The 25,053-nt window shown below is 38.8% G+C and overlaps 1 protein-coding gene across 7 annotated transcripts; it reads left to right on the top strand.

The window, feature by feature from the left end:
• Nucleotides 1–312: 312 nt before the first annotated feature.
• LOC111271266 (very long chain fatty acid elongase 7) lies at nucleotides 313–23,504 on the top strand. 7 transcript variants are annotated; one of them, XM_022851969.2, is made up of 4 exons: nucleotides 313–626; nucleotides 17,745–17,887; nucleotides 18,637–18,799; nucleotides 21,591–23,504. In XM_022851969.2, the coding sequence occupies exons 2-4, from the start codon at nucleotides 17,759–17,761 to the stop codon at nucleotides 22,070–22,072; spliced, it is 774 nt and encodes a 257-aa protein (XP_022707704.1). In that variant the 5' UTR covers nucleotides 313–626; nucleotides 17,745–17,758; the 3' UTR covers nucleotides 22,073–23,504. The 7 variants fall into 7 exon arrangements, with proteins under 7 accessions (XP_022707704.1, XP_022707703.1, XP_022707701.1 ...); XM_022851968.2 differs by having other exon boundaries at nucleotides 313–640; XM_022851966.2 differs by having other exon boundaries at nucleotides 313–747.
• The last annotated feature ends 1,549 nt before the right edge of the window (nucleotides 23,505–25,053 follow it).

Genomic DNA, 25,053 nt, shown 5'->3' with positions numbered 1-25,053 from the left:
TTGTTCGTGATGTTTAAAAACCGTACTGCCGGAATATCACAGGCGCTACTTTGTGCATGTTTCCAAGTGCTTGTATAGTTGTTACTTAACGTTATCTGTTCTTTAAGAATACTGTGTGTATTGAAGTAATAATTTCATATCAACATAAGCGACATATTTCCTGCGCATGTCTGCGTAACACACGACTGTCGCTCTATATCTGTGTCTTCTATAACATAGTCTTCTCGCGCTCCGGACCCTCCCGGCTACGTCGAGCGGAGCAGAAGGATGGTTGTGAATCGGCTCGAATCTTTTCTATGCTAAATTTTGCTTCGGTGGCACTTCGTCTAAGAAGCGTTCCTAGGTCCTATTTAGTCTTCACGTGTTCCGATGCTTGTCTAGCTTCTTCAGCTTGGTCGTAATAGTGTTAAGCTCAACATAGTGAAGGAAATAAAGACGGGATTGTCTGGTCTTCTTAGCCGCTAGAGTTGCAGCTAGATGATAACGGTGCGCCCTGTGTTGTCGTCTGTGATCGGCTGATGACCGGACTGCAGAGCGAACCGACCCCAGTCAACAGCCACGTCAGGCTCCTACTGGTTGCGTTCAACTGGTTTTTCCGCTAGTCAAGGGAACCCGCTGAAGAGGATGTAAGAGGCCCTTTGTAAGATATCTGAAAAACTTCCTACGACTGGAGAATCGGGTTGCTAGGCCAGGCCGGACCTACACAAACGTTTCGCAGGCTCGTTTTTACGTGCAATTGATCATACAGTGGGTTTACATGTCTTTGTGTTTGTGCGCTTAAGTGAGTGATGCAGTGAAGTAAGAAAAAAAAACGATAGAAATATAAGTATTCGAAAACACTGCTTACCTGACCATCTGGATCTAGATCTGTATTTCCGCTACATAACAGTGAACAACGCTTTCTCCCACGTATAGGTTCGAGCAAAATTTTACGGCATACATGATTACTAAGTGTTTGTATGTGTATTATGCAAAAGGTAAAGTCACATAATATTGCATATACTGTACATGCAGAACTGATTCGCGCAACTTACTTCATTTCAATTGCATAGTAACGTGCGATACCGTAGACAACAAATGGCGAGCACGATCTTTGCGAACGAAGAAGCCAAGAAGTGCTCAAACATGGGGCTAAGTATTTGGAAATGGATCAAGCGAAATCATTGCGAGGTGTGCTGTTAATCTTTGGTTATTTCTGATGGTGCTTTCCGCGACTATCGTCCATGTGCATGCATGGGCCGTGTCGGAACAGTGATCAGCTTTCCGCTACTGCTCAGCTGATTCCTAACTACATACATATGTGAAATTGAAACAAAACGTGTTGTTGGGAGCATACTATAGCTGAGTAGATTTCTAATATCCCTGTGATAGCTTGGTGGGTAACGAGTCTGGTTGATAGTCGTAGGGACGGTTGTGGTTTAGGTTCGAATCCGGTCATTGACTGCCGATTTCCTTCATCCAGCCGTGTGATGGAATGCTAAATGGATTAAGTAAACTAAAAAGAAAAATCGAACAGTAGAGAGTACATATAAGTTGAAAGATTGCCTTGAACCGTTGAAGTTCTACCTATCTTAGAAGGGAGCGTTTGTCTTTGCGGAAGTTCGAACCTGACGTTCCATTATTGTCGTGTGAGCACTGGTTAAATTAAAGCAAGTTAGAAGAGAATAGTTAAAACTAATAGCTCTGCTAGTTCTGGAAAAAAAATATCCAAATCTTTGATACAATTATGTCAAACACTACGATTGGGATTTAGATTAATAATAAATTTATTGAAAACGCATATGAACAAGGTACCACTAAATGTATATATGAGATTGCATTAATGCAACGGCCGGTTGTACAGCGAAAGGAAGTGCGACTTAATAACTTTGCTAGGCAAAGTCCATCTTGGATTATAAGTTTACTAAAGTAAAGCCCAGTTAATTAATACTCCTCCATACGATAAAACAACCCTTTACGGTAAGATCTAGGTAGGTAGATGTTATTATATCTATATATATATATATCGTGGGCTATGTTTTAATGCTTAGTTGGCCCATGCGTATTTCGTACGACCACAAAACAGAGTAGCTATCAGATGCAAATATATATATATGTATCTATGTTTTATGTATATATATATACATATATCTATAGCTGCATCCGCAAATGTTGTCATTTTTCAGGAGGCGGCACAGTAGCAGTCTATGCTGGTTATTACGGCTAAAATTTCAGAATTCATAAACATTACTTCTATCTATATGGCTATTCCTTCTGAACCATGAATTTTACACAAATCTATGAAAAATGTGTCTAAAATTTTGACAAGCCGTGCAGGAACGGAAGTTTCTGTACAGCATATGTTTATTCACTCTTCCATACGCAAACCTAATTATATCGATTAACGACAGATCTGCAGGATTCGATAGGGTTCGTTGTCTCGTGCCACCTTACTTAACAAGCTGGTAAAATTTGTCATAAAATTCAACTTATTGATTTTTCAGAATTAGTTAGTGCTATTATTAGTATTATTTTTTACTGTGCATACGAATTTCGAGTACGCTAAATGCGATAATAAGTTGGTTGCATCAAAGCTGCGCGCTGGCTGATAACTTCATCATAAGTTGTAAGCGGCCTTACAAATGGGTTTCGGTAAAAAGATCAATGTTGCCTAGTTTAATCGAGTCGCTGGCCACGTTTTTTCGCCTTTTATGTTCCCTTCCTCACGTAATGAAATACGCTTACGCAACCGCCGGGCTGGACCAACGCCAGTGGTCTGACAAGCGCTGGGCCTGCTGCACCTATGACATGTGCTAATTGAAAGCCGTACTAAACTTCGTTTATTAAAAATTAATGATCCGAATCATATCACCATCATCCGGTTGTTTTCACTGTATATACGTACGCACAGCCATCTCAGATGCACCAAAACAATTTTATATGCCAAAAGTATAAATAAGTGAAGAGAATATTTTTGTGAAACTTGCTGTACTGGCTCACATCCAAAAATTATAACAAAAAAATAAATAAATATTTACACCAGCTTTACGGAACGCGGTAGTTACGAAATGGACATAACCAATGGAACCTACTCTCGGAACGTAAATAAACCTCGATCAACGCCGCACGTCTATTTACCGTTCGATACTATTCGTGATCCTTTTGCTTGAATGACGCGAGATAGAGGTGTTGATTGAATTACTAGTACGGCACGTACACATTTTCGGGTTCTGCATTATTGGTATTTCTTGAGACGATGGCGCTACCATGATGATTATGCAGGCTAAAATTTCCTTAGGTTCAAAAGAGGATACGTGGAATAAGGACAAACATTTGAGGCTCATTTCTACCGTACGACGACCTACAACGAATCGATACTGATTATCGAGCAAATTATAAAACATAATTGCATATGGACGTTTATACGACGCAAATAGTTTGGACTGTTCCTTTCGTGAATTTGATCGTAGTAGCTCTATTTTTTTATAGATGGCAGACGACGCAACGATGTTTCAAAAGAAACATAACACAATCGCAAAATGAATGTACATAAAAGAAACAAACAGCTAATACGCGATATCAGGCTGTATCTCACTGCTCGAATAACCTCCTTTTTGAACAAATCTTTGTACAAAAAACGTTTAATTCTTGTCTAAATCAGCTATTCACCGAATTCAGATGTTACCGTCTGATATGGAAATATCTTTACTCTTTACATCAATAAGTAGGATATTATTGCTTATCGTATTTATAATGGAATGAGATATGCGCAGATCGTTTATAATATGTCCACCTCCAAGCTAAGGCCGATTTTCAGGGATTCTCGGGTTTGTAGGTAGTACGACAATGTGGGCTTGGGCAAACTACAACGCTACAAAAATACACACAACTTCATATACTGCTACAATGATTTTTCTGTGACTTCTCTGTAGGTCTGATACTAGTACTCGTTTTGTAAAGTCTGCTTCTATCTGTGCAAGCTTGATATTCAGCACTCGTTTCAAATGTACGATAACGGTAATGATAATCTGAATAAATAAAACGTTACTAGATTTTACAGTCTTTGTCTACCACATTGGCTTTTGCTCTTGACCCGAAACAGCTGGCTGTCGGAGCCCACGTTTATTTGTCAGTTAAATAAGTCCAAAATGCAACGACATCCAATACTTTAAGCTTTTTCTTCACGCCAAACAACGTATTGTTTACTGAAATATACACTAATATACGGCAGGCGTTTCATTACTTTGCATATAAATGAGAGCTACTATTGTAAAGCAGGGAACCATTTATCTTGACAAGATGGGGTGAAATGTTACTGTGTCCGCATGAACCGGTCCATATGTCTATCTGAATCCAGAGTAATTTATTTATTATGCACAATAAGAGTAAACTTGTTTCGTCAGCACGAAGTACGTGAACGAAGAGTCTGTTAGGCTGTAATTACAAAGCTTGCCGACCTTATTTTATAATTAGGCTTTCGGCAGTAATATATATAACGGAGAACTATGCTTTCTGAGCGAAAAAATTGTGACAAGTAATTTCTGTAGCCCATCATTGAAGCTAAATTAACAGAAGTTCTACAGAAACCTAAGTGACGGTATAAGATTTAGGCTATACGGCAGATGCATTGAAATTTCCTATTCAAGATTCCTTAACTTGTGGGGAGTAACTATATATACATGGTCTGACAGTTTGCCGTGGCAAAAAACACACCTCTTGCGTTCGCTAATTGATTCTTTTCAATGGCTTGTTGCAATTTTATAGACAGTAAAAGTCCGTATCCATCGTTTTGGTAGGCTATAGCAACAACTCACAATTCACGAACACCTAGTACCATCTTTTTGGCGGTAGTCCGAAATTTGCCATAAATTTTACAGCCTATCTGTTAGTTTTTTTTTTTTTTACTTACGTTTGTGATTCACTGTTCATCATCAATGAACAAGAAATTCAATGTTAGAAGTAATTTGGTTTCGTTATATTTCTGTAGGGTTCCGCAGATGAAAATGCAACCAAGCATATTTGTTCGTGTGGCACCCAATCAACGAGCTTTTTTGCAGCTGACCTTCTTCAAAGCACTTAAAAGCTGTTCGCTTGCGGATGCTTAGCTTCTAGGCGATATCGCGACCACTCACGTGTTACTCTTGCCTAACTTTTGTAAGAACTTCATTGATTTTTCCCGATGAAGTTCCCAGAATAAAAGCAACAGAACCGTCTTTGGGCCGGTTCTTCCGATAAGCCGTTTTGATTATAAATAGCACAGATTTTTTTCTACGGGTCCGGACAGTATTTGCGCCATTATCGTAAGAAACTTGTGGAACGTAACGAAAGTCTACTCATCTTCATGGTGCTTTATCTTAAAGAAGATATTCAAACAAATTAAACACTCTACTAAAACGTCAGCTTTCACATGATAGTAATGTCAATTTACCGAAATTCACACTACCTGAGATACGTCAGAAAAACGGTCAACGTTTTCCCGAAACACCATTATATTATTCTTGTTATTAATATTACCTCTGCTATTATTAATACTAATTATAGTATGATTTTCCATAGAATAGAGGACTCGCGTTTGTTCCTTGGCCGTTTTATGGTATAAGCAAAAGTTAGAATATTATAGGAAACGAAGGCACTTGCCAAGTTGTATAATTACTTTGCTATCACTTGAACCTTTCGTTTTCTAATTTTTCTTCATAAGCTGCACTTCTCTAGTTTTACCACGCCTTTGACGACCAGCGCATATCATTATTACCGACGAGATGTCCGAACTTTTAAAAGACAGGGTATCCAATTCGGTGTTAAAAATAGTTACATTTTGTAAATATGGCAACTTTGAACAAAGCTAACATATATGCTCACTAAATAGTGGATTCGTTCACTTCCAAAAGATGCATTCACAACTTAAATAATCACTGATGTTCTGCTTACAGTTACTTTACATTACTTCAATTTTATGTAATTAAGTTAAAAGTTCGAGATGCACTTCTATCATAACCTGCTGAATTTGCTAAACAATTATTTATTGTTTCATCTATAATGTCAGACTTTCCCAAGTGAATTGTCTTTGATACTTGACTTGTTGGTTCATTAAAGGAGACGAGGGACTTCCTCTGAACAACGAGCGAATATAGCTCTCGGAAAGTAAATCCATTATCTTTTAATTAATCCAAATTAAATCCATTCTAAATGTTAATAGATAGAAGCTTTGATGTACAAAAATTTTACATTATTAAATTTTTATAACTGCAGCGTAACAATCGACACCTCTGAGAAGTGTGCTTTGTGGGTTCAATAGAGATTTTATTTTATTATTTAATATAATATGCTAGAAAATTAACCCGAATTTACCAACGATTACAGTCGATACAAGTAAAGGCAAGATAAAAATGTTCCCTTTACATAGGCCATATCTTGTACACACACAGTAAAGCGATGTGGAGAGAATAACCATTCCGCTACAAAGCAAAGGCATTAGACTGATAGAAACTGGAAGTGACTCGTAGTTATTTTTCAGTGCAGCTCGGTTTGTACCGTCCTTCTTATATGGTCTTAAGCCACTCGTTTCATAGCTGCCATCATCACCATAAGTAACGCCACTTTCTTGACCCTCTTTCAACGCGTATTCGCTTCAGACCGTCGATCAGCGCCTAGCGCCAAGGAGCATCAAAGACAGCGGCCACAGACTGGCTACTAGACGAATGCGACTATCCTTGGAAAATCATCAATCCGATGTTGTAGCAGTGTTAACAAAGCACAAGATCTGTAGCGACAATCACTTAAGAGCCCAGAAGCAACAGCTGAACTAGCGTCACTTCCGTTCTGAAGCAGACTGGTGTGCGCATTGATCTAAATCCTAGATCCGTTCTTTTAACCGCCAGCTGTGCACATTTGGGGTTGCAAAAAGTTTCGTTGTAGTTGGCTCCCCTGTCCCTGGGTCTCTATTGAAGGATCCTAGTGCGACCGGGTGTTGGTCGTCGTGATGGTCTGTCCCATTTGCTGATTTGTTCTTTCTTCAACTTGAATCTGGCACTAGTGCCCGTGTGCCTTAGGACTACTAGTAATTCACCTGCTCGTTGCATTTAGGACTTCACGCCTCGTCGCGTGAAGTCACGTTAAGTGTTCGAGTGTGAGCGTAAGTCACAAGCGAATGTCAGAGCACGTATAGAAAGAGACTCAGTGTAGTGGCAATACTTTGTTTGGTCATAGCGGAATAGTGAGGCTGATCAAACCCTTCTACGTAGCAAGGTGAGATGGAACCTATACACTTCGTTTAACCGTGAGCGACAGACTATTATGATCTTTCAACAATCTGTGTTTGTTTTCTTTAATTGTGAAACATCGAGAGGTTTGAGAACGAGCAATATTGAATGTACTTATTCTGCTATAACAGTCAACTAGCTTACGCAGGCATTGTGAGACGAGGCCCCGAAGTTTTGCAAGACGTATTAAAAGTGTCACTAATTATTGCCTTAAATTAAATGGGGCTCTATTGTTTCGAGTTAAGTTATTATTATATATTAATTAATTTTTATTATTAATTAACTAATATTTATTAATTAATTCAAATAAAAATATTATGCAGTGCTACTATTCTAATATATAAGCACTACGCGTTTGTTGGCCAAAGCGCTTGTATATTCTGTGCAATAAAGACAATCAATACCATTTTCAATCGGCCTCGTATTCTCAAAAGGCTTAATATTTTCACCAGAATCTTAAAATGTTCCAGTTTGGTAATAAATTTTGGTAACCGCGTATCTGTAGGTATCCATTCTCGTACGGAAAATACTTCATCAACTTAGCCCAAAAACCCTGGGACTCATTTGTTCTTCAAGTGGGGACCATCAAAAGTAATTTTATATAGCGACTTAAGTACTGCAAATACGTTTGAAAGCAGATATTAGACCATTTTATACAGCGGCGCGCAGCTTTAAGTTACCGTTTCCAGAAAGATTTTGTAGATTTTGAACGAACAAAACTTGGACATATATATATATATATATATATATAGGTGTTTCAAGATAATTGGCTAGCATCTATGGTTCCAACGTTAAGCGATGACTTCAAATCTTTACCTCTACTGTTTTTAAGATAGTGTAATTTCCATTGTGTCTATTTATATATTGTGAAAAATCATAATAATAATAATAATAATATGATTAATGGCTTACGTTATATGGATGTCGATTTTATCAGAGAAGCAGTAGTTAAGCGAATTAGGCTTGGTAACGATAATTTTCTCAATTATCCCTCTCCTACGGCACTGTAACAGTTATAACAGGTTCCATCTGTTTGTTATTATTTTTACTCCGAAAGATATGGACATCTGTGAGATCACGATGGAGTGCCTGTAATTATCTAATTTATGTTATAGCAAACAGCAACATACGTGTACAGCATCAGCCCACTTTCATCCGGAGACACCCAGAATTTTTGTCTATTCCTTGTTATATTTTTCATCCTTGATTCGCATTGAACATAAATACCGGACACTCTAACTGAACGCTGTTATTTCCGTAGCCTAACTTCAAGTGGGTTCAGACCCGCATGTCCTGAATCTACACTTGAAAGCAATGATGTAGTTACCATGCCGAAATTATCCTTGTGGTTCCAAAGCAATTTTCTTTATTCAGCTCTCCCATCACCCTGTTTCAGTAAGCTCATTACATAATTCTTGTAAGAATTGCATGAAACGTCACGTTGACTGCTCGCGCGGTCACTTGATTCAGATATTTCACCGTAACGTACTAGGTACTCCATAATCTTATAAGAAATGTTTTCCCTTAGGTCAATAAACTTATTCTTTTATTGCAACTAGCCGTCCGTCACTCTGCTCGTGGTCACATTGACTCGTTATCTCGAGGTGAAACTTTCACGACTATATAAGAAGAAGTAGATTGATAGGTAAAAACCAAACAAGTGAAATTTCCTTGGTTTCGATTTCTTCGTCGTTACCTGGAGAAACACCATACATAGATCTTAAAGCGTACCGCTCTGAAAATTAAGCATATTTAGAAGTTTTACAAGCTTTAAGTCATTGCTGAAAAAAAAAAATGTCCGAATATGTGCCACTTCAACACCGTCTATATCAGAGTGTGGAAAAAAGATCCATAAAATTCTTAGCCTAAGCATTTTTTGATGGGCTATTTATTTTCCCATAACGTCTCCTCGTTGATCTGAAAAATCGTTCGAATCGTTTTCGAGATCAACTGAACATAACCGTACGTGCCAGTTATCTCAAAGATGCTTCTAATGATATTTTTATAACATAAGCATATTTGCGTATCTTTGTCGCCGATCAACGTGAACGGAAATACGTCTGTCTCGAATAAATTTTCAATTTAGCTTTGATTTAATGACTAATATGGTCATGATAAAAAAGAAAAGACATGTTTGAGAACAATCTCAACAATTACTACTGGACAACAATTTGAAAAAATTAACGATTCGCTCTATATTGGAGTGCAGGGAAGACTATCGTGAACTAGGAGGGATTAAGAACTACATGGCTTGTTGAAGAAGTTTCTGAGAAAGGATCGGTCTTTTCACGTACGTTGCTTGCTTTCTCGACCGGTCTAATAATTACCTAGAAGCTTAAAAAAATTAAACTGCTAACAGTTAGAGACAACTGACCGATGGGAGCGTATCGGATGTTAACACGAGGATCAAAAGACGATTCAAACACACGATCGTAAACTATCTTACTAGATATATATCTAGTACGAATATCCAGTACAATAATGATGGTCGAACTGATTACATAGCTTTATGCAGTTACGCCATAAACGAATCTAACATCGAACCCACTTTAGCTGATATCGGAAAAGGTAGCAAGATAATACCAGATAGATAGTATTTGTTGCGTACACATTCCTAGCGCTATATAAAAATAATGCCTCCGTTATGTTTTATCCTATTTACTATTCAGCTCAGTTCAAACGAACCGCTAAATAGTCTGCTAATAATGCGAGCCCGCTAAGCTAACAATAAGAGTTCAACGTTGGAGATTACCATCATACTGAACATGTTATTGATTCCATAATCTAGGTGCCATAAATAATAATAAACACACTGAGAGGCTGTCCGTCTCTTGATTTAGAGCGTAGCGAGCAGCCCACGCGTGTGACGACATTTGCGTACCTTTACCACCGATTAACATAAACGCAAATACTTCTAAAAAAAATATCTCAATTATGCTGGACAAATCCCTCGCATAATCGGTATTATCTAACGTCAGCTTGCCACGTTCACGCTACACATACATACACACACAAACACATATATCCAAGTAATTTTCTTATAACTGCCTATTAGTACTGTGAATGGGATGACTGTAACACTAAAAAAAAAAAAAAAAAAACGGCCTTCGTGACGAGCCTATTCTACCGCAATCTAATAAACTTGCACAAACTGTTAGGAAACTATTTTACAAGGCAAGGGCCGCTAGCTAACTCAAAGCTTTTATTGTTCTATCTTTTTTTTTTTTTTCGGTCATTTTCCTTCTGTACACACTTTGACATCTCTTTTGTGGTATTTTCTGGTTTCGTGTCGCTGACAATGTCTGATCAGTGAGAAAAACCCCACAGCACCAATAGTTTATGATTAGTTATGATGGACTGAGCTGCATTGTGTGAGATGAGAGGGACAGCGAGGTCATCTTTTAACCTTCAATGGCGTCAATTTTTATTAGATATTTAGCTTCCACTCGTTATATATATATGGTTAAATAACCGTAGATATTTTTTTTTTGCAACAATATCGAGCAAAATGTATTGAAAAATTCATTCCTCGACTATAACTACAAAATATATTATGGTACGAAGGATCTTGTGTAGAAGTGACAACCAAATATAATATTAACCAAAACACACCACAACTAGTAGAATCTTCAAACATTTAAAAACAGGCAGAACACTCATAACCTATATCAATCTTCTTGACAATGTTCAGAGGCTTTTTAAGACCTCACTAGCCTGTGTACTGGAGAAAACGCAGCAACCCCTCTCTTCCATTACCCCACTTTTGAGCGACCGAATCCATATCGAAAATTTCGAATAGCACTTATGAACACTAAGCCGGATAACTGTAATGTTGGATGTTCTTTTTGTTCAAAGAAATGTAATTATTATTATTATTATTATTATTATTATAGTTCGAATTGAACGTATAATGTTATTCAGCAAAGGATTAGAACCGCAGACATCGTGGCCTAAGGCCCCAACCATACGGCCCCATAAGTAGGGATCAAAGAAAACTCGCTTCTAACTATACTAAGCCCCAACTATTTCAAGTACCCCAATTATAAAAATTATAGTAAAAGTGTGTTGAACACTAAGCGTACCATAACCTGTCGAACTGATCCTTGTTCACATATTCCAGTATTAGGTTAAAGTGAATTTTTGTGAAACATAGACCAATCGTGTTTGATAGAAATCGATCTCATTTTATTAAGGCCGATAGCTAAATTTGCAGCCGGGAGACAGGTTTAGAGAAGACTTAGGTTTACAAGAAGTATACGATTCATTAAGCGACATTGGAAATATACGAATAGTGACAATGATTTTTGACGCCTTTACTATCAACGGCACAGTTATAGCTGTACTCGGGTGTGCGTCTTGAAAATGTAAGTCACTGTACTCTTGGAGAGAGAGAGAGAGAGAGAGAGAGACCCGGGGTGTAGACACACTTCGTTTCATGCTGGAAGCCGCCATCTATCATGTCTATATCTATATATTCCACATGTAATAGATATCATATGTAAGATATAATACTAAATTTAGAACTTGGAATATAACCCAACAGTGAAATTATTTTATTCTCAAGCGTAATTTGGCGGTGATTATGGGCACAAGCGGTTCCACAAGGTATTGAGGAGACTTGAGCTTCATATGAAAAAGTGTCGTATGAGAAAGGAAAAGGGTCGATGTGCGAATGTGCCTTCTATAAATAGGTTTGATTTTTGTTGTTGCAGCTCAGTGTTCAGTATAGAACTAGACAGGCGGTTGCTAACTTGAAGTTGCGCGTTCCATTCAGAAGTACTCTTCGAGCAGCCTACAAATTGAGATATCAATTAAGACAATTAGGAAAAATATAAACTAAAATTAAAAGAGACGCTTATGGTACAGACCAGACTTGATGATGATCAGACACGGAATTTGGATATCTGTGCCATATTAACGCTTCGATATGCGCAACTGCAGCAGAGAAAAAATATGACTCTGTTTTCGTTCCATGAAATAATGTTGGATCTGCAGTCATGGCGATTTACTGATCCTAATTGGTATAACCAGAGATACTATTACCCACAACGTAATATTGCAACATAGAAACTCATCAAGACAACCCATAATAATAGATGAGAAAATTTGTCTCGTCAGCGATAAATACGTCCGCCATTTTCTAACTATCCTTTACCCATTACGTAATGCTCAATCTTCGATACTATATAGCCACCATGAGTTATACACAGCGTCGTACTAACCGTGTTGCATCGTGGCTGGATTCGTAACATTCGATTGCATTAATATATTGCATATGGGCTCGTCCCTACATGTACAACAAAGGCCGAGTGACACCTAAAATGGGAACTACCAACTGACATGGGTTAATATTCAGATCAATATGCGAAAGTTACATCTGGTCTGAATTCAAGTCTAAGCAAGGCGAATCCATAAGAACGTCGGGAAGGGCCTACGAGACATTTTTACATGCGACATAGATTGGTAGAAACAATAAGGTTACGCCAAGGCCATTATACCAAGCAACCGCGGGCTGCTCCGGGTAAACGGTTAGTCTCTTCAAGCCTCGATAACTAAGTGATTGTTTTGGAACCAGTTTGTGAAGACGCCAGCATCGAGAAGCACATAAACTGCAACTAAATGCTTCAGAAACAAGGAAATTTGAGAAAAATTTCAATCCATGAATCCCGAGCTTGTGAAAGATCCTGTCGTAACCTTACGAAAGCAGACTTTCAGTAAACATGATCCAATCAACTTGAAAAGTACATAGGGATCATTATGAGTTTCCATCGTAATTCTGCTGCCGGCAACGGCGCTGTCAATGATGCCGGAAATCTAGGGGATTTGGAAATTTAGCCTTTGAAATCTAAGCAGTTTCAATATGCATGCGCTCGTGAGCTTTCAAGAAGACAGCAGCGCCTCTCACTCGCGGTAATATTTAAAACCTTTCAGCATTGTGGCGGCAAACTCTGTCACAAGGCCTGGACATGTAAGGTGACCTAACGGTTGATGCCATTTTGCATATCACATAGCATTGTTACTCCATGTATTATATCATACACATGGAAATCCAACGAATTTCCGTCATAAATTTGATATTTGAGGCTCGACAACGCGCATAGCGTCATTGACATCGTTTCAAGATGATGCCGTACTGTATATTTAATCTTATTGCGTGCCCTTTTAAGAGCTTTGGCAGGGTATTTGGAAACTACCAGGTAACAATTTTTAAGGACAAAGCTCCGTGGCTAGGTTATGTATTCAGTGCACATTTATATGCTTGCCCTGCCAACATCCAGTTAGTGCTACTACTGCAAAACTCGATAATAACAATTGTGTGAGGTGTCAAATCTTACCTTCATATGCCATCTTTTTAAAGGGTATATGCGTCAAGCGACTTTACTTTTATAGCATAAATTTAAAAAAGTATCTGCTCGAACAACAATATATCTAGAAATGCCTCGCGCATTGAAAAGATTCCCCAATAACTCGCTTATAGCGCGTCCATAAACAGAAGTAATATATATTGCCACAACGATTATAGGTTCTCAACCTCAGGGCCAGTAACAAGTCCAACTATTAAAAGTCTACCATTGTATAATTTCTATGACGAACAATATCCATGCTAGCACCCGCGACATCTCCACTTGAAACAACTGCTTCGGGGTTGCCATAGCGACCGCATGTTTCTGAATTGGCGCCATTGTTTTCAAATCGAGCTTTACGTCAGCGCTACATACGTGCAACAAAAACGCAAAGCATCCTGCTTTCAGCGCCAGGACCGAGCTTTGCGAGATCATTTCTTAGCATGAGGCGCCGAACTGTGCCGTCGTCCGATTCGCCATTACCACAGTTCTTCATGTTCTTCCTATGCGAAATCGCTATCTGGCATATTATGCTTACAAACGGTCTACCGAAATTTTTTAACTAAGCAGCTCATATGCTATGCAGTTTGAAGATAGATAAGATAATTACTTCAATTTGTGTCAGGCGTCACTGTGTTGACTCAGATATTCAGGTATTCAGAAATGCTTGAAAAATACATTGTGCTGATACGGAGACTAATATGAGTTAACGAATAAATATGTGTCTGTGATGATATTGACGCTCACTGATGTTAGCCGACGGCAACGTTGAGCCAACGTGTTTCGCCAGAAAAAAAAAATAACCATGTTCGCCCCCCAACCAAACACCCCTCATTATCCGTATAACAATTGTTCAATGTCAACCCCAACGTCATTCTAAACGACTATCCCTCCCAGCTGTATAACCGTTTAAACCTGCGTGTAAGCGTCTAGAGAAAATTTCTAATAGCCGTAAATATAATCCTGAATCAGCATTACCAACAGTAGAGCTCTGTTTAGGCGCTGCTGATGAAGTGATAGGGTTTTAGCTTGAGTTTCTTTTCGAATCTGGGAGCCAATTACACAGGTGGCGCAAGTGAACTTCTTATTTGCTATCAGTTCGGGTATGAAGAAGAAGAAAGTTGTATTCTAGCACCACTTGTTGTGGTTCACAAAGTAATTTAGGTCTTTACATGTTATCGGACAGCTCTGTACATTGGCCTTTTAATATAGCCTGTCCTTAGCGCTTGTAAATCGTTATTTGCCTCTGTCATTTTTGATTACTTTATGATTTTGGATACAAGGTCCAATTTCTCAATTTGGCTGTTTTAGGTTCTCTTAGATGATACTCCTTGTCGAGTATTCGAAGCGGCATCTTTAACACAGCTGCAGTCGATCACCAGTAGTTTAATATGTCCTAAAATTGATTTGTATAGATAAAAATTTGGTTATAATAGGTTTCGAGGCAATAGAAATGTTTGCCTAAACTTTTCTACAAATTTCAGAGACATGACCCTCATACGTTTGAAACTAAAAATGCATTTTAAAACCCCCGATAAAGGCCTACCTCTGACTACCGATCTAAGATGGAGCCTCCTGTTAAACATTTGACCCCTGGAACCAATTCATAATACAATAAATGTTATTAATTACTTTTTACTTACATACGTTTTCTATCGCCATGTCGATGTTATTCTCTTGTTCAACTTAGAAGCTTTTGGAAAAAATTAAACCACATCAATGAAATATGTATGCATACAATAGCTAAGGCTACCTGCAGCGTCCCCATTCGAGAAACAAACAAATAGCGATCTTACCATACGCGTCACTGTTGCCATTAAAATGAATTAAATTTCGGGTATCAGTCATCTATTCAAGGACCGCGCCTATTTCATTCAAATGTGTCAAACGCTTTGTATGAATTACAGGGAAAGATAACACGAGGGAAACTTCCTGCTTGTGAGACTGAATCACTTATTCGATTAATTGACATAATGGCTTTAAACATTTTGCTAACACATAGGTAAAGCTTTCCCAAAAACAGTCGACTTTTCAAAGATTTGAAAGCCTCTCATGCAATAAGAATAATGGCAGGCAGAAGCGCTGAGCTCTCCTCTATTTGACTACGACATCTTGCGCAACCAGAAATAGAGTAACTTACAGATTTGACATAATTATATACTTATTTATAGCCACTATAAAGCAACTTGATACGAGATGAACGCAAATGTCATAGGTGGACTGCAAGTAGTTCTTCTTTCTTCTTCTAGGCATGTCATGGAGCTCTTTGAAAATGGCTTTGCATCCGTGCCTTGCCGATCTCCGTAACCATTATAGCATCTACATAATCTACAACTCATACTGGCTATCACACGTTTCGTGTTCCACTATAAATTACCGTTACGACTAGCTTTTAGCCCGGTCTTGTAGAAAGCTTGAATCATTAGGGAGCAGATGGAATTGATGAGATGTCACAGGCGGGAAAAGGTCTAAAATAGACAGTAGGATTGGGGTCTGCAGGTGGAATTAAAGTATGCAGTTCGTCGGATTAGGAGCAAGTGTGCAAAAGGCCAGACATTGCCGCCAGGAAGGCGTATATAGCAAATATAATTATTTAATTTTATGCAAGAGGCCTAAAATGACAAAACATAAAAAGGACGCACTACCAAAACAATGTGGTCCTTCAGTGATCAGTTTCGCACCCCAGAACCGCCAGATTTACGATCTAAGGATTTGGAAAGGACACTGTCGTTATTCATCCAGATCGGATGCTACGCTAGACGTATGAAAAGCCAACAGACTCGCAATCGATTCTCGTTAGGCCTCTTGGTTACTACCGGAATAAAACAAATGCCTAGTTCGAAGGTTTTATTTGCTCCGTATATTAGTGCTAGATTATCTAGGTGATTCTCCATTTTCTATCTTACATTCTTCATCGCCTTGCATGCAGACTTCTGTAGAACGGCACTGGGGATCGCAAGCATGACGATAGCCGAGTTTACCGTGCTATCGTCCGCCATGGATTGCCAGTTGCTTTGTACAGAATGCCGTTAGCATGACACGATACGCGCAAGCTCACGTCGGCGTTGAGCATACACAGCCCCAGCGTACCGACTGCTAGCTGTCGCCACAGGAACACTTTTAAACAAGAACACACGGAACAGTTTTAAACAAGTTAGACGTATGCGTGACGATATCCATTTTCCTAACTATTGAACCGTCCACGATGATCTACGGAGAGATTTCATTAAGGATCCGCTCAGGCACAGCTGATCCTCACTCCTAAACTGTGTTAATAACGACGAAAATAATTCTATCGATTGTTGTAGCAACTAATGTTGTAGCCGCCGCCGTTGTTGCTAGTGGTGATGCTATGCCTCGTCGTATCTGAAGATCGCATTAAATTTATTCTCATTTTCACGGGCTCGTCACGTAAAACACTTGAAAATGCTGGAATATTTTTTCCTCACAATGATATGTTCAGATACACAGTTGCCCACAGTGGCATCTCTAAGCTTCGAGCCGCTTATAAATCCAACTTCTTCACTAATACCTGCTTCACCGTACATACGCACATACAAGTTAGTCTTTATTCTACTATCGATCTGCAGCATAACATATTGATACAGTCATCAATAATATTGCTGCAGAAAATAATGTGCTGCACAGGGTTCTACTCCGACGTATATGTCTCTATACATTATCATATTAGAAAAGATAGCTAAGGCTCAAACAGATAAGATTCCTAGGCAGCTGTTTGTTCTGCGACATAGGAAATTTTTCCGGAATTCTCGGGTGTTCCCGAGGCTTGCGTTTTATTTAGAGCCTCTCAAAAAATTGGTCATGCTTCTAATACCTGAAGCCAGTTTTAGTCATCCTACACAGGCCTACATCATAACTATGTCCGCAGTGTTAAAAGCAATCTATTATTTTAGATAACGCGGACTTGGACTTAATATTCTACTGGCACAGCCAAATACATTTTTTAGAAGCACCATGTACATGCTTTAAGTTCGTCAGCATTGGCTTATGATACCCTTATACGGGCAGGTTTTCCACGCAACTTAGATTAAGTTAATAGTTCTAGTTTAGATGTAATTACGAGATGTTGAAAGGGGTCGTTTTGAATGCGTCGACCAAAGTGGCATGAACTTAAATTTCTCTATCGTTATATTTATTGCAGCACAAACAGCAAAAATGTCGTCCGAGGTGCTAGGCCCGATTCAAAGTCCCTTCTTTTCCAGCAAGGATCAACGGACGGAAGGATGGCTAATGCTTGACGATCCGAAATTACTTATTACCATACTCGCTTGCTACGTTTATCTGGTAAGAGACTACTATTCGCACAAGCCAGGGGGTCTGTTTCGCTTCTCAACCGCTTGATGGATATCAAAATTGAATGAATTATACAGGGTCCCAAACAATCACTGTAGATAACGTTTGCAAAATGAGTTCACCGTTTAAAATACAGCACAGTTACTACTCCGATTATAGTAAAACTGCGTAAAGCGTTCTGTCCTATGTCTGTATAGCGGTAATCAGTAATCCTTCTTAAGATAATCTTCTTTCTAACTAATAGCAATGCTTATTATTAGCAATTTTATACAGTTGAAATACGTGCATGGCTGCGTGCACTGTCAGTTCGAAAATGCCAAAGCTTGATCCTCCCGAAGCTTTATTTATTTATTTATTTCGAAACGACTTGATCACGCGCTCTAATTAACCCTCAAATAGACCTACATACACAATGTAGTAAGTACCGTGTCAAGTGGTTGTAGCTCATTTGAAATGAATTTTACCATATTCTTTATAGTGTTTGATACATCTGTTATTATACAATGCTAGGCCACCACTTGAAACGAAAAGAAGATCCTTTACCGTATTTTGCCCTCACGTTCGTTAGCGCCTGTTGGAACTGGCTATTTTTATTGCTAGAAACTTGGTAGGTACGAACTATGATCTAAACAAAGAAACTCTCTATTGAAACTCTATAGCCAAATAGATATTCATTTAGATGGTCGAGTTGAAGTTCCTATATGTTCGGCGACATTTTCCCTGCAAATGTGCTAAACCAGGTAAAACGTGCCATCCCGTCCGTGATGGCGAACCGGAAACCGTTCGAGTTGGTGTGGTCTACAAGGCTCTATTCGTTAATTATGGTGGCCTCAAATGTATATTTCTTGTGCAGGACGCTACCTTTAACGTACTTCGGTGGAGGCTACAGCTTCCTGTGCCAAGGTAAGTTGACTTTCGAACTGTCATGCTGTCCCTTCGGTCGTACCGTTCCGCGAATGGCTTTTTTGTTGTGGTTATAAAAAGAGTTCTATGATTCGTTGTGTCCTTTTGTCTTGGATATTTATCTGCCTTATTTTATAAGTTATCTCTTAACTTTAAGTTTGCCTTAATATTAGTTTGTTTCGTTATAGCAAAAGCCTTTGTATTAATTACGCTTAGAAATGCCTCGTAACATGTGAAGGGTGGAACGCATTGAATTCGATCAAGTACGTATATGGCATCCTGAGTGCTGGCTTTCTAGCCAATAGGCCAATATTTTGAAAGGAAACTATTACGTTACAGAGCTAATACTCTAGCTTTCCGGGTCGGGTCGGCATTAACTTATTCATTCAATTCCTGGACGTTACTACAGAATACATTTGTGCAAAAACATTAACTCAGTTTCCGATAAATGTGTGTTCCGTTAATAGTAAACAAGGCATTTTGCAGAGCAGGTATCGTTTACCCGGTATTATCAAGAATTATCTAAAACGAACCTATAATATTCATTCGCGAGATAGATACGTTTTGGCCAGAATAAATACCGGCTCAGTTTTAATTAGGTACAGTATTTTTATATAGAAATTTGTGTCTTTTAAATATTAAAAATCGTTCTAGTTAAAAGTGGGAATTTGTCTGTCACGCGTCGATTTCTATTTGTTCAAATCACTTACTTTTAGCCATCACGAGCCTGGTAGTTTCTACAATTCACATACTTACACAGGCTAGCCCCGGCTCCTTCGGTCGTGGAAACGTTTCCTGTTTTAGCACGAAATACTTATTTACGCAAAAGGCTAGGGCAATTAAATGCACGACTGTTTATCAGATAGCATATGTACGCATACAGGACCACAAATGTGGGCCATCCTAACGCCGGTCTCATTTTACGATTTTAGCTGCTGTAACGTCAACAGTATACAGACATCGCCAACGACTAGTCAGATTTAGTAGCTTTACGCAATGATCGGTACATATCATTGTGGCAGTACATCTTGGATATCGTTGGTAAAAGGTAACGAAGTTCAGATGTCAAATGGCCGTCTACCTATTTCCAAGAAATGAGTACCATGTATGAATTGACTCAATTGCAGTAACCTGCTGTGCACTTCTCGCGCGCTCTCTACTGTGAAGTACTCTGGGAGAGCGGGAAGTTTTTGTCAGTTGAAACCTTGAAGGATCTAGCCGTTTAGTCAGGCGGCAAAAAGAACTGTGTTTTTTTCTAACCGGATCGTTTTTGGTTACACTCAAAGTAAACCATTTTTGGATACGAATTCCTCGTTTAGTTCAAGTTCTAACGTGGAGATAGTGACCGCTTATGATTGCCACTATTTCTGCTATTTTTGAGGGTTACGTCATAGCAGTGGATGCTTAACCCGAGAATTTTGCGCAGAAAATTAGATTTTAAAAATCGTTTTTCTCAAAAAATTTCATCTACTCGAATTAGTTCGAATGGAAAGAAAATTCTATTAACTAGGAGTGTAAACAGTGGCTGTACCAGGTTCCACCTGCACTCGACAAGATAATCTATGAATTTGAGAAATGGACCACTGCATAAAAATGCGTAGGGCTGTTTACCTGCTGTTTGCTGCTGCAGCGCCAATCCTAATCTGATATCACATTTTAGGTCGAATGGTAAAAACGAAGGTGCGAGACCACGATCGAGCAGGGTAACACTATTATACGACGCGAAGTCAGGCCGTCCTGACACAAGCTATTGTTTATGATAACTTTCTAAAATCTAGCGGATTGATCATAAAAAGTTTCTGTTTTTCGTACAATTTTTAGCTACGCTGCGTAGAATATAATTTAACCGCATCAAGCGAAGGTGTGTTATTCTTCAGTACCAGAGCGAGCGTTCAGTCAGAAATCATTAAGGTGACTAGTCATACTATCACAAGACTGCGGTAAGAACGTTTCGCATACGTACCAAACTTACTTGATTTGTACCACACGACCCCTGAATGTTTATAACACTCTTAAGTAAAAAGCTTTACTATAAAGTAACAAATGAAAAATGCCGCATTTGAGTTTCGATTCTCTATCCTTCCCCCAAAGAAAATACATATTATATTCGGCAAGAGAAACCGTTTGATCGGAAAAAGTTAACCCTTCTACTTTATATGTGTAATCGATTGTAAACGCGGAAAATGTCTCGTCACCACTAACGCATGCGTAACATCTTCTTTTTTCTTCTTCTTCCTTTACTGCCAAAATGTACAAAACACATACTCATTCGCTCATGTATGTCGACACAAACACGTATCTGAACGCGTTCTTCGGGATATAGCGAAGCTTAGCTTACGTTAAATCGGAGCAGAGTGATGAAAATTTATCTCGGGTCATATATAATGGCATAGTGTACAGATCCATTGAATACTTTCGTTAATCATGATTCCAGGATTGACTTTACCGATGATGAGGGTTTACTAAACCACCCTGTAATAATATGCAAGGGACGAAAAAATAGTACGTGGGTTTAAAATATATTAGCGTTCAGAAGACTGCTAAATAGGCTGTTTACCAGTAATCGCCCATAGCATAATATACGAAATTTTGCGCCTCGCCGAACACATATCAACTAAAAAGGTGCAGGCTCCTAGCAAATCAGAATTGAAAATTCACCTGCGCCTAGCGGGACGACTATAAAATCTACAACTCAGACTCGACGGTTATGGTTGGACAAAAGCCTTAAAAAGCATTGAACTATGTTTTAACTAACTGCACTTTTCTAATGTCTGTAAATGTTTTCTTTCAGGAGTGGATTATGATGACCGGTCGTCTCGCACAATGGAAGTTATTGGGCTAATGCACTCTTATCTATTTGTTCGTATTTTCGACTTCGTTGGCACAATTATATACGCGCTACAAAAGAAATTCTATCGAATTTCGTTGTTCCACGTTTACCATCATTGCGCTTCGGTGACTATTGGGGTGTACGGGTTGACTTACGGTGTTGAGGGTCAGGCCGTGTTTGGGGTGTGCGTTAATATGTGTGTGCATATCATATTGTATACGTATATATTTTTAGCAACATTTGGACCCCGTCTAACCCCCTATCTGACCTGGAAGCGCTATCTAGATAAGATTGAACTGGCACAATTCCTTATTATTACATTGCACATCTTGATGCCGGTATTCGTTCGTACCTGCAGCTATCCCGTACAACATTCGCTTTCAGGAATCTCAATGATCGCTCTGATGACCGTTCTTTTCATGTACAACCGAAGACTAGCTTGAGGGGATTACAGGGCGATGTTCGAAATACTACCGCCTCAATGTTTAATGTTGTATGGGCTATTTTTAGTTAAAAAAAAAACAAATTATCTAGCCACAAGTATAATTACCGTAATAGCACGATGTACAAGACTCTGTACACTCACGCCGAAGTTTGAAAGACATCCGAACTCACGTGCAAGCACCGTGTGTGTGCGAATCTTAGGGTAATATACGAAGCTTGATATTATCGTGTTTATTTCGTGCTTTGCTCTGGCCGTCTACTATATTATTAGTTTTGGGGGTTTTGAAGATAAAATTCAAAACGTATAATAAAGCAGTAAAAACTGGACGATAAGTGTATGGTCGAGTGGTGGAGAAAGATCGAGTACGTTCAAATTCGCTGTGCAGCTCTAAACAGTCATTCTTTGTTTAGTATACTACACAATTTAGACAACGAAAGTTATATTATCAGGCTGATATTTGACACAGAGATTCTAAAAGTTTTTTTTTTTTAGATAAAAAAAAATCAAGTATCGGGTTAACTTAAAAAATAGAACTTAACTTACATGCAATTTAGCTCAAAAACATCAAACTATATGACTGTAGAAAACGCTTTGTATACAGTAAGTAATCAGACGCAATTAACCTGAACATTCAGACTGTCTATACAATGCGGTATGGCCAGCCGTAATCTGCACGGATTGTGTGAATGCTATGTCTTTACTTTCCTCGGCTTTCGAATACAGTTTCATAGCTAAAACCAGGCAGCCAGCACGACTATAATAGGTGATAAGGGAAACCATCAGAATACAAATTAGCTATGAGTCTGAGAAAAAAAAAAAAACTGTTAATGTTTTATAGCGTAAACGTACGTTTTTTCACAATATTATGATGATAATGATGGAAGTGTTAATATGCGATTACTTGTAGAACGTGCCCTGACTTGTTCGTTCGATGACCCCCCAAGAGTACGATGTATATCGCCTAGGTAGTAGATTTCCACTGACCTATTCTCAATGTCCTGTCTATATAGGTATAAGGATTAGCGACAAATAAACTGTTAGCCGATGCACGGATATGTGTAAGCAAGGCACCTTTTGTTTTTTTACAAACAATACCCGTTGTTAGGGTGACGCTTTCTTTACGTATGGCGTAACGATCGTTCCCACTGCTTCTTTAGCTGTCCTTAAGAAAGAATTGTGTGAAGTATCATTGCCAACCAAAATATGTCGTCGCCAACTTCATACTTATATTAAAAAATGTTTACAATGCAAAGTAAAAAGCAGTTTTGTGGCAGTTTGATACAATTGAGGATGCTTTTATATGCGGTTATCGTGGAAATGTTGCGGTCGCCATCCTCGATGACGTGCAAAGATGACTGTTCTTTGGTTTTTAATGGAAGGAGTTAAATCGTTCCATTTATGTCCCACCAAATAAATGATCCCATCCAGAATTTTTTTTCGTTCTTGAAGACGATAATTATTACTCTTAAATAGCATCTTTAGCATGGAACAGGTATCCTGTAGGTACAATCGATGTGCGAAATCTCTGCTTCTCTCTGCAACCTTCAGCCTAAGGTTTTGTTAAAACACAAGTTGGAAATACAGGTAAGAAGGCCTCTTGAGCGGCCGCACAATGCCAACATGGTCCGACATACACCTTCGGAAACGCCCATGGACGCAGCAGGCACTCTAGCTCGCAGAAAGGCCTGCGATAAAGCCGGACGAAAATCACCAAAGCCAAGAAGAAGAAACGACGACGCAGAGGAATTGAATATTATTTTAAGCAGAGAAATATGAATTCGCAAAACACAAAGATAAGAGCTAGAAAGAATTGCTTAAATAAGTGGAGGACAGCGCAAGAGGGAAGAAGTAAAAAGTAGTCACCGGATTCCAAACCTTGATGGACAAAATAATTAATAATAATAATAAATGCATTATTCCCTTTTACTTTCGAAAGAAAACTGAGTCAGTGACTAGAAGATTCTTTAAATGCAACGCACCTGGATCGGGCGGGATGTGAAAGAAAATGATGGAAAAGAGCCATTCTGGTCCGCATCAGAGAACCAGAGAAACCTTACAGAGAGCCTAAAGCATACCGCCTAATCTACTTACTAGACACAATTAACAAGGGTCTTGAATAGGTAAGAGACTAACAGTGTCACCAAAGAATAGATTTGCGGTCTTGGATACTTAATACAAATTCCGTAGGAGTCGGTCTAGCTAAACGGCAGTCAAAACAGGTTTTACAAGACACCCGAAATTCAAACGAACAAAACCAGAGGTCCAGGAAAATGTGCATGGTTATTTACCTATACACATGCTATGCGGTTAAGTCGTTTAGGTCATAGGTCATAATAGACACAATAAGGTAAAAAAACCGCTCATAGCCTTAAAAGCTTAAGGCTTCCCACTTTTGTAAAAAAGCCGTTAATCATCAGCTGAAAGACTTCTACATGACCACCAGCGTATCAACGAAGGCCAATACAAGCATGTTAAGAAATAAATAAAAATTCTGAAGCTCTAAAGAGCTCAAACGATACCATACGCGGATCACATGGACATTCTAGTCACAGCGCGTAACTAAGATAGTTTACAACACAGAACGCAAACTGTTCTGAAGAAAATAGGTATATGGATAAAGGCATACGAGTATACGGCCCAAGGAAACAATGAAACGCCGCAAGTAATTGTAAACAAAACATATTCATCCATTTTTTTCCATTAAGGATAGAAATAGAGATTAGGAAGGCTGATACGTAGAGGTGGCAGTGGGTCGAATTTTTATAGGGATCCATATGTCGGCAGAACACCTAAGAGGGTAGTAGACCTGGTGAATAGCCTAACGAAAATACTGTAAGAGGAGCCACAAAACAAAAAAGAAGGCCTTCAAGAATATGTGACGCTACGCGCAGCGTCCACGTAGAAAATGACCGTGATCGAACAGAAGTGATACAGGGCGAAACATTGCGGAGGGAAGAAGCGCTTGGTAAAAAGAACGAT

The sequence above is a fragment of the Varroa jacobsoni genome, unplaced genomic scaffold, assembly GCF_002532875.2.
Source record: "Varroa jacobsoni isolate VJ856 unplaced genomic scaffold, vjacob_1.0 contig00460, whole genome shotgun sequence".
Taxonomy (NCBI): Eukaryota; Metazoa; Arthropoda; class Arachnida; order Mesostigmata; family Varroidae; genus Varroa; species Varroa jacobsoni.
Note: the sequence above shows the minus strand (reverse complement) of the source record. Positions and strands in the feature narration are given on the sequence as shown.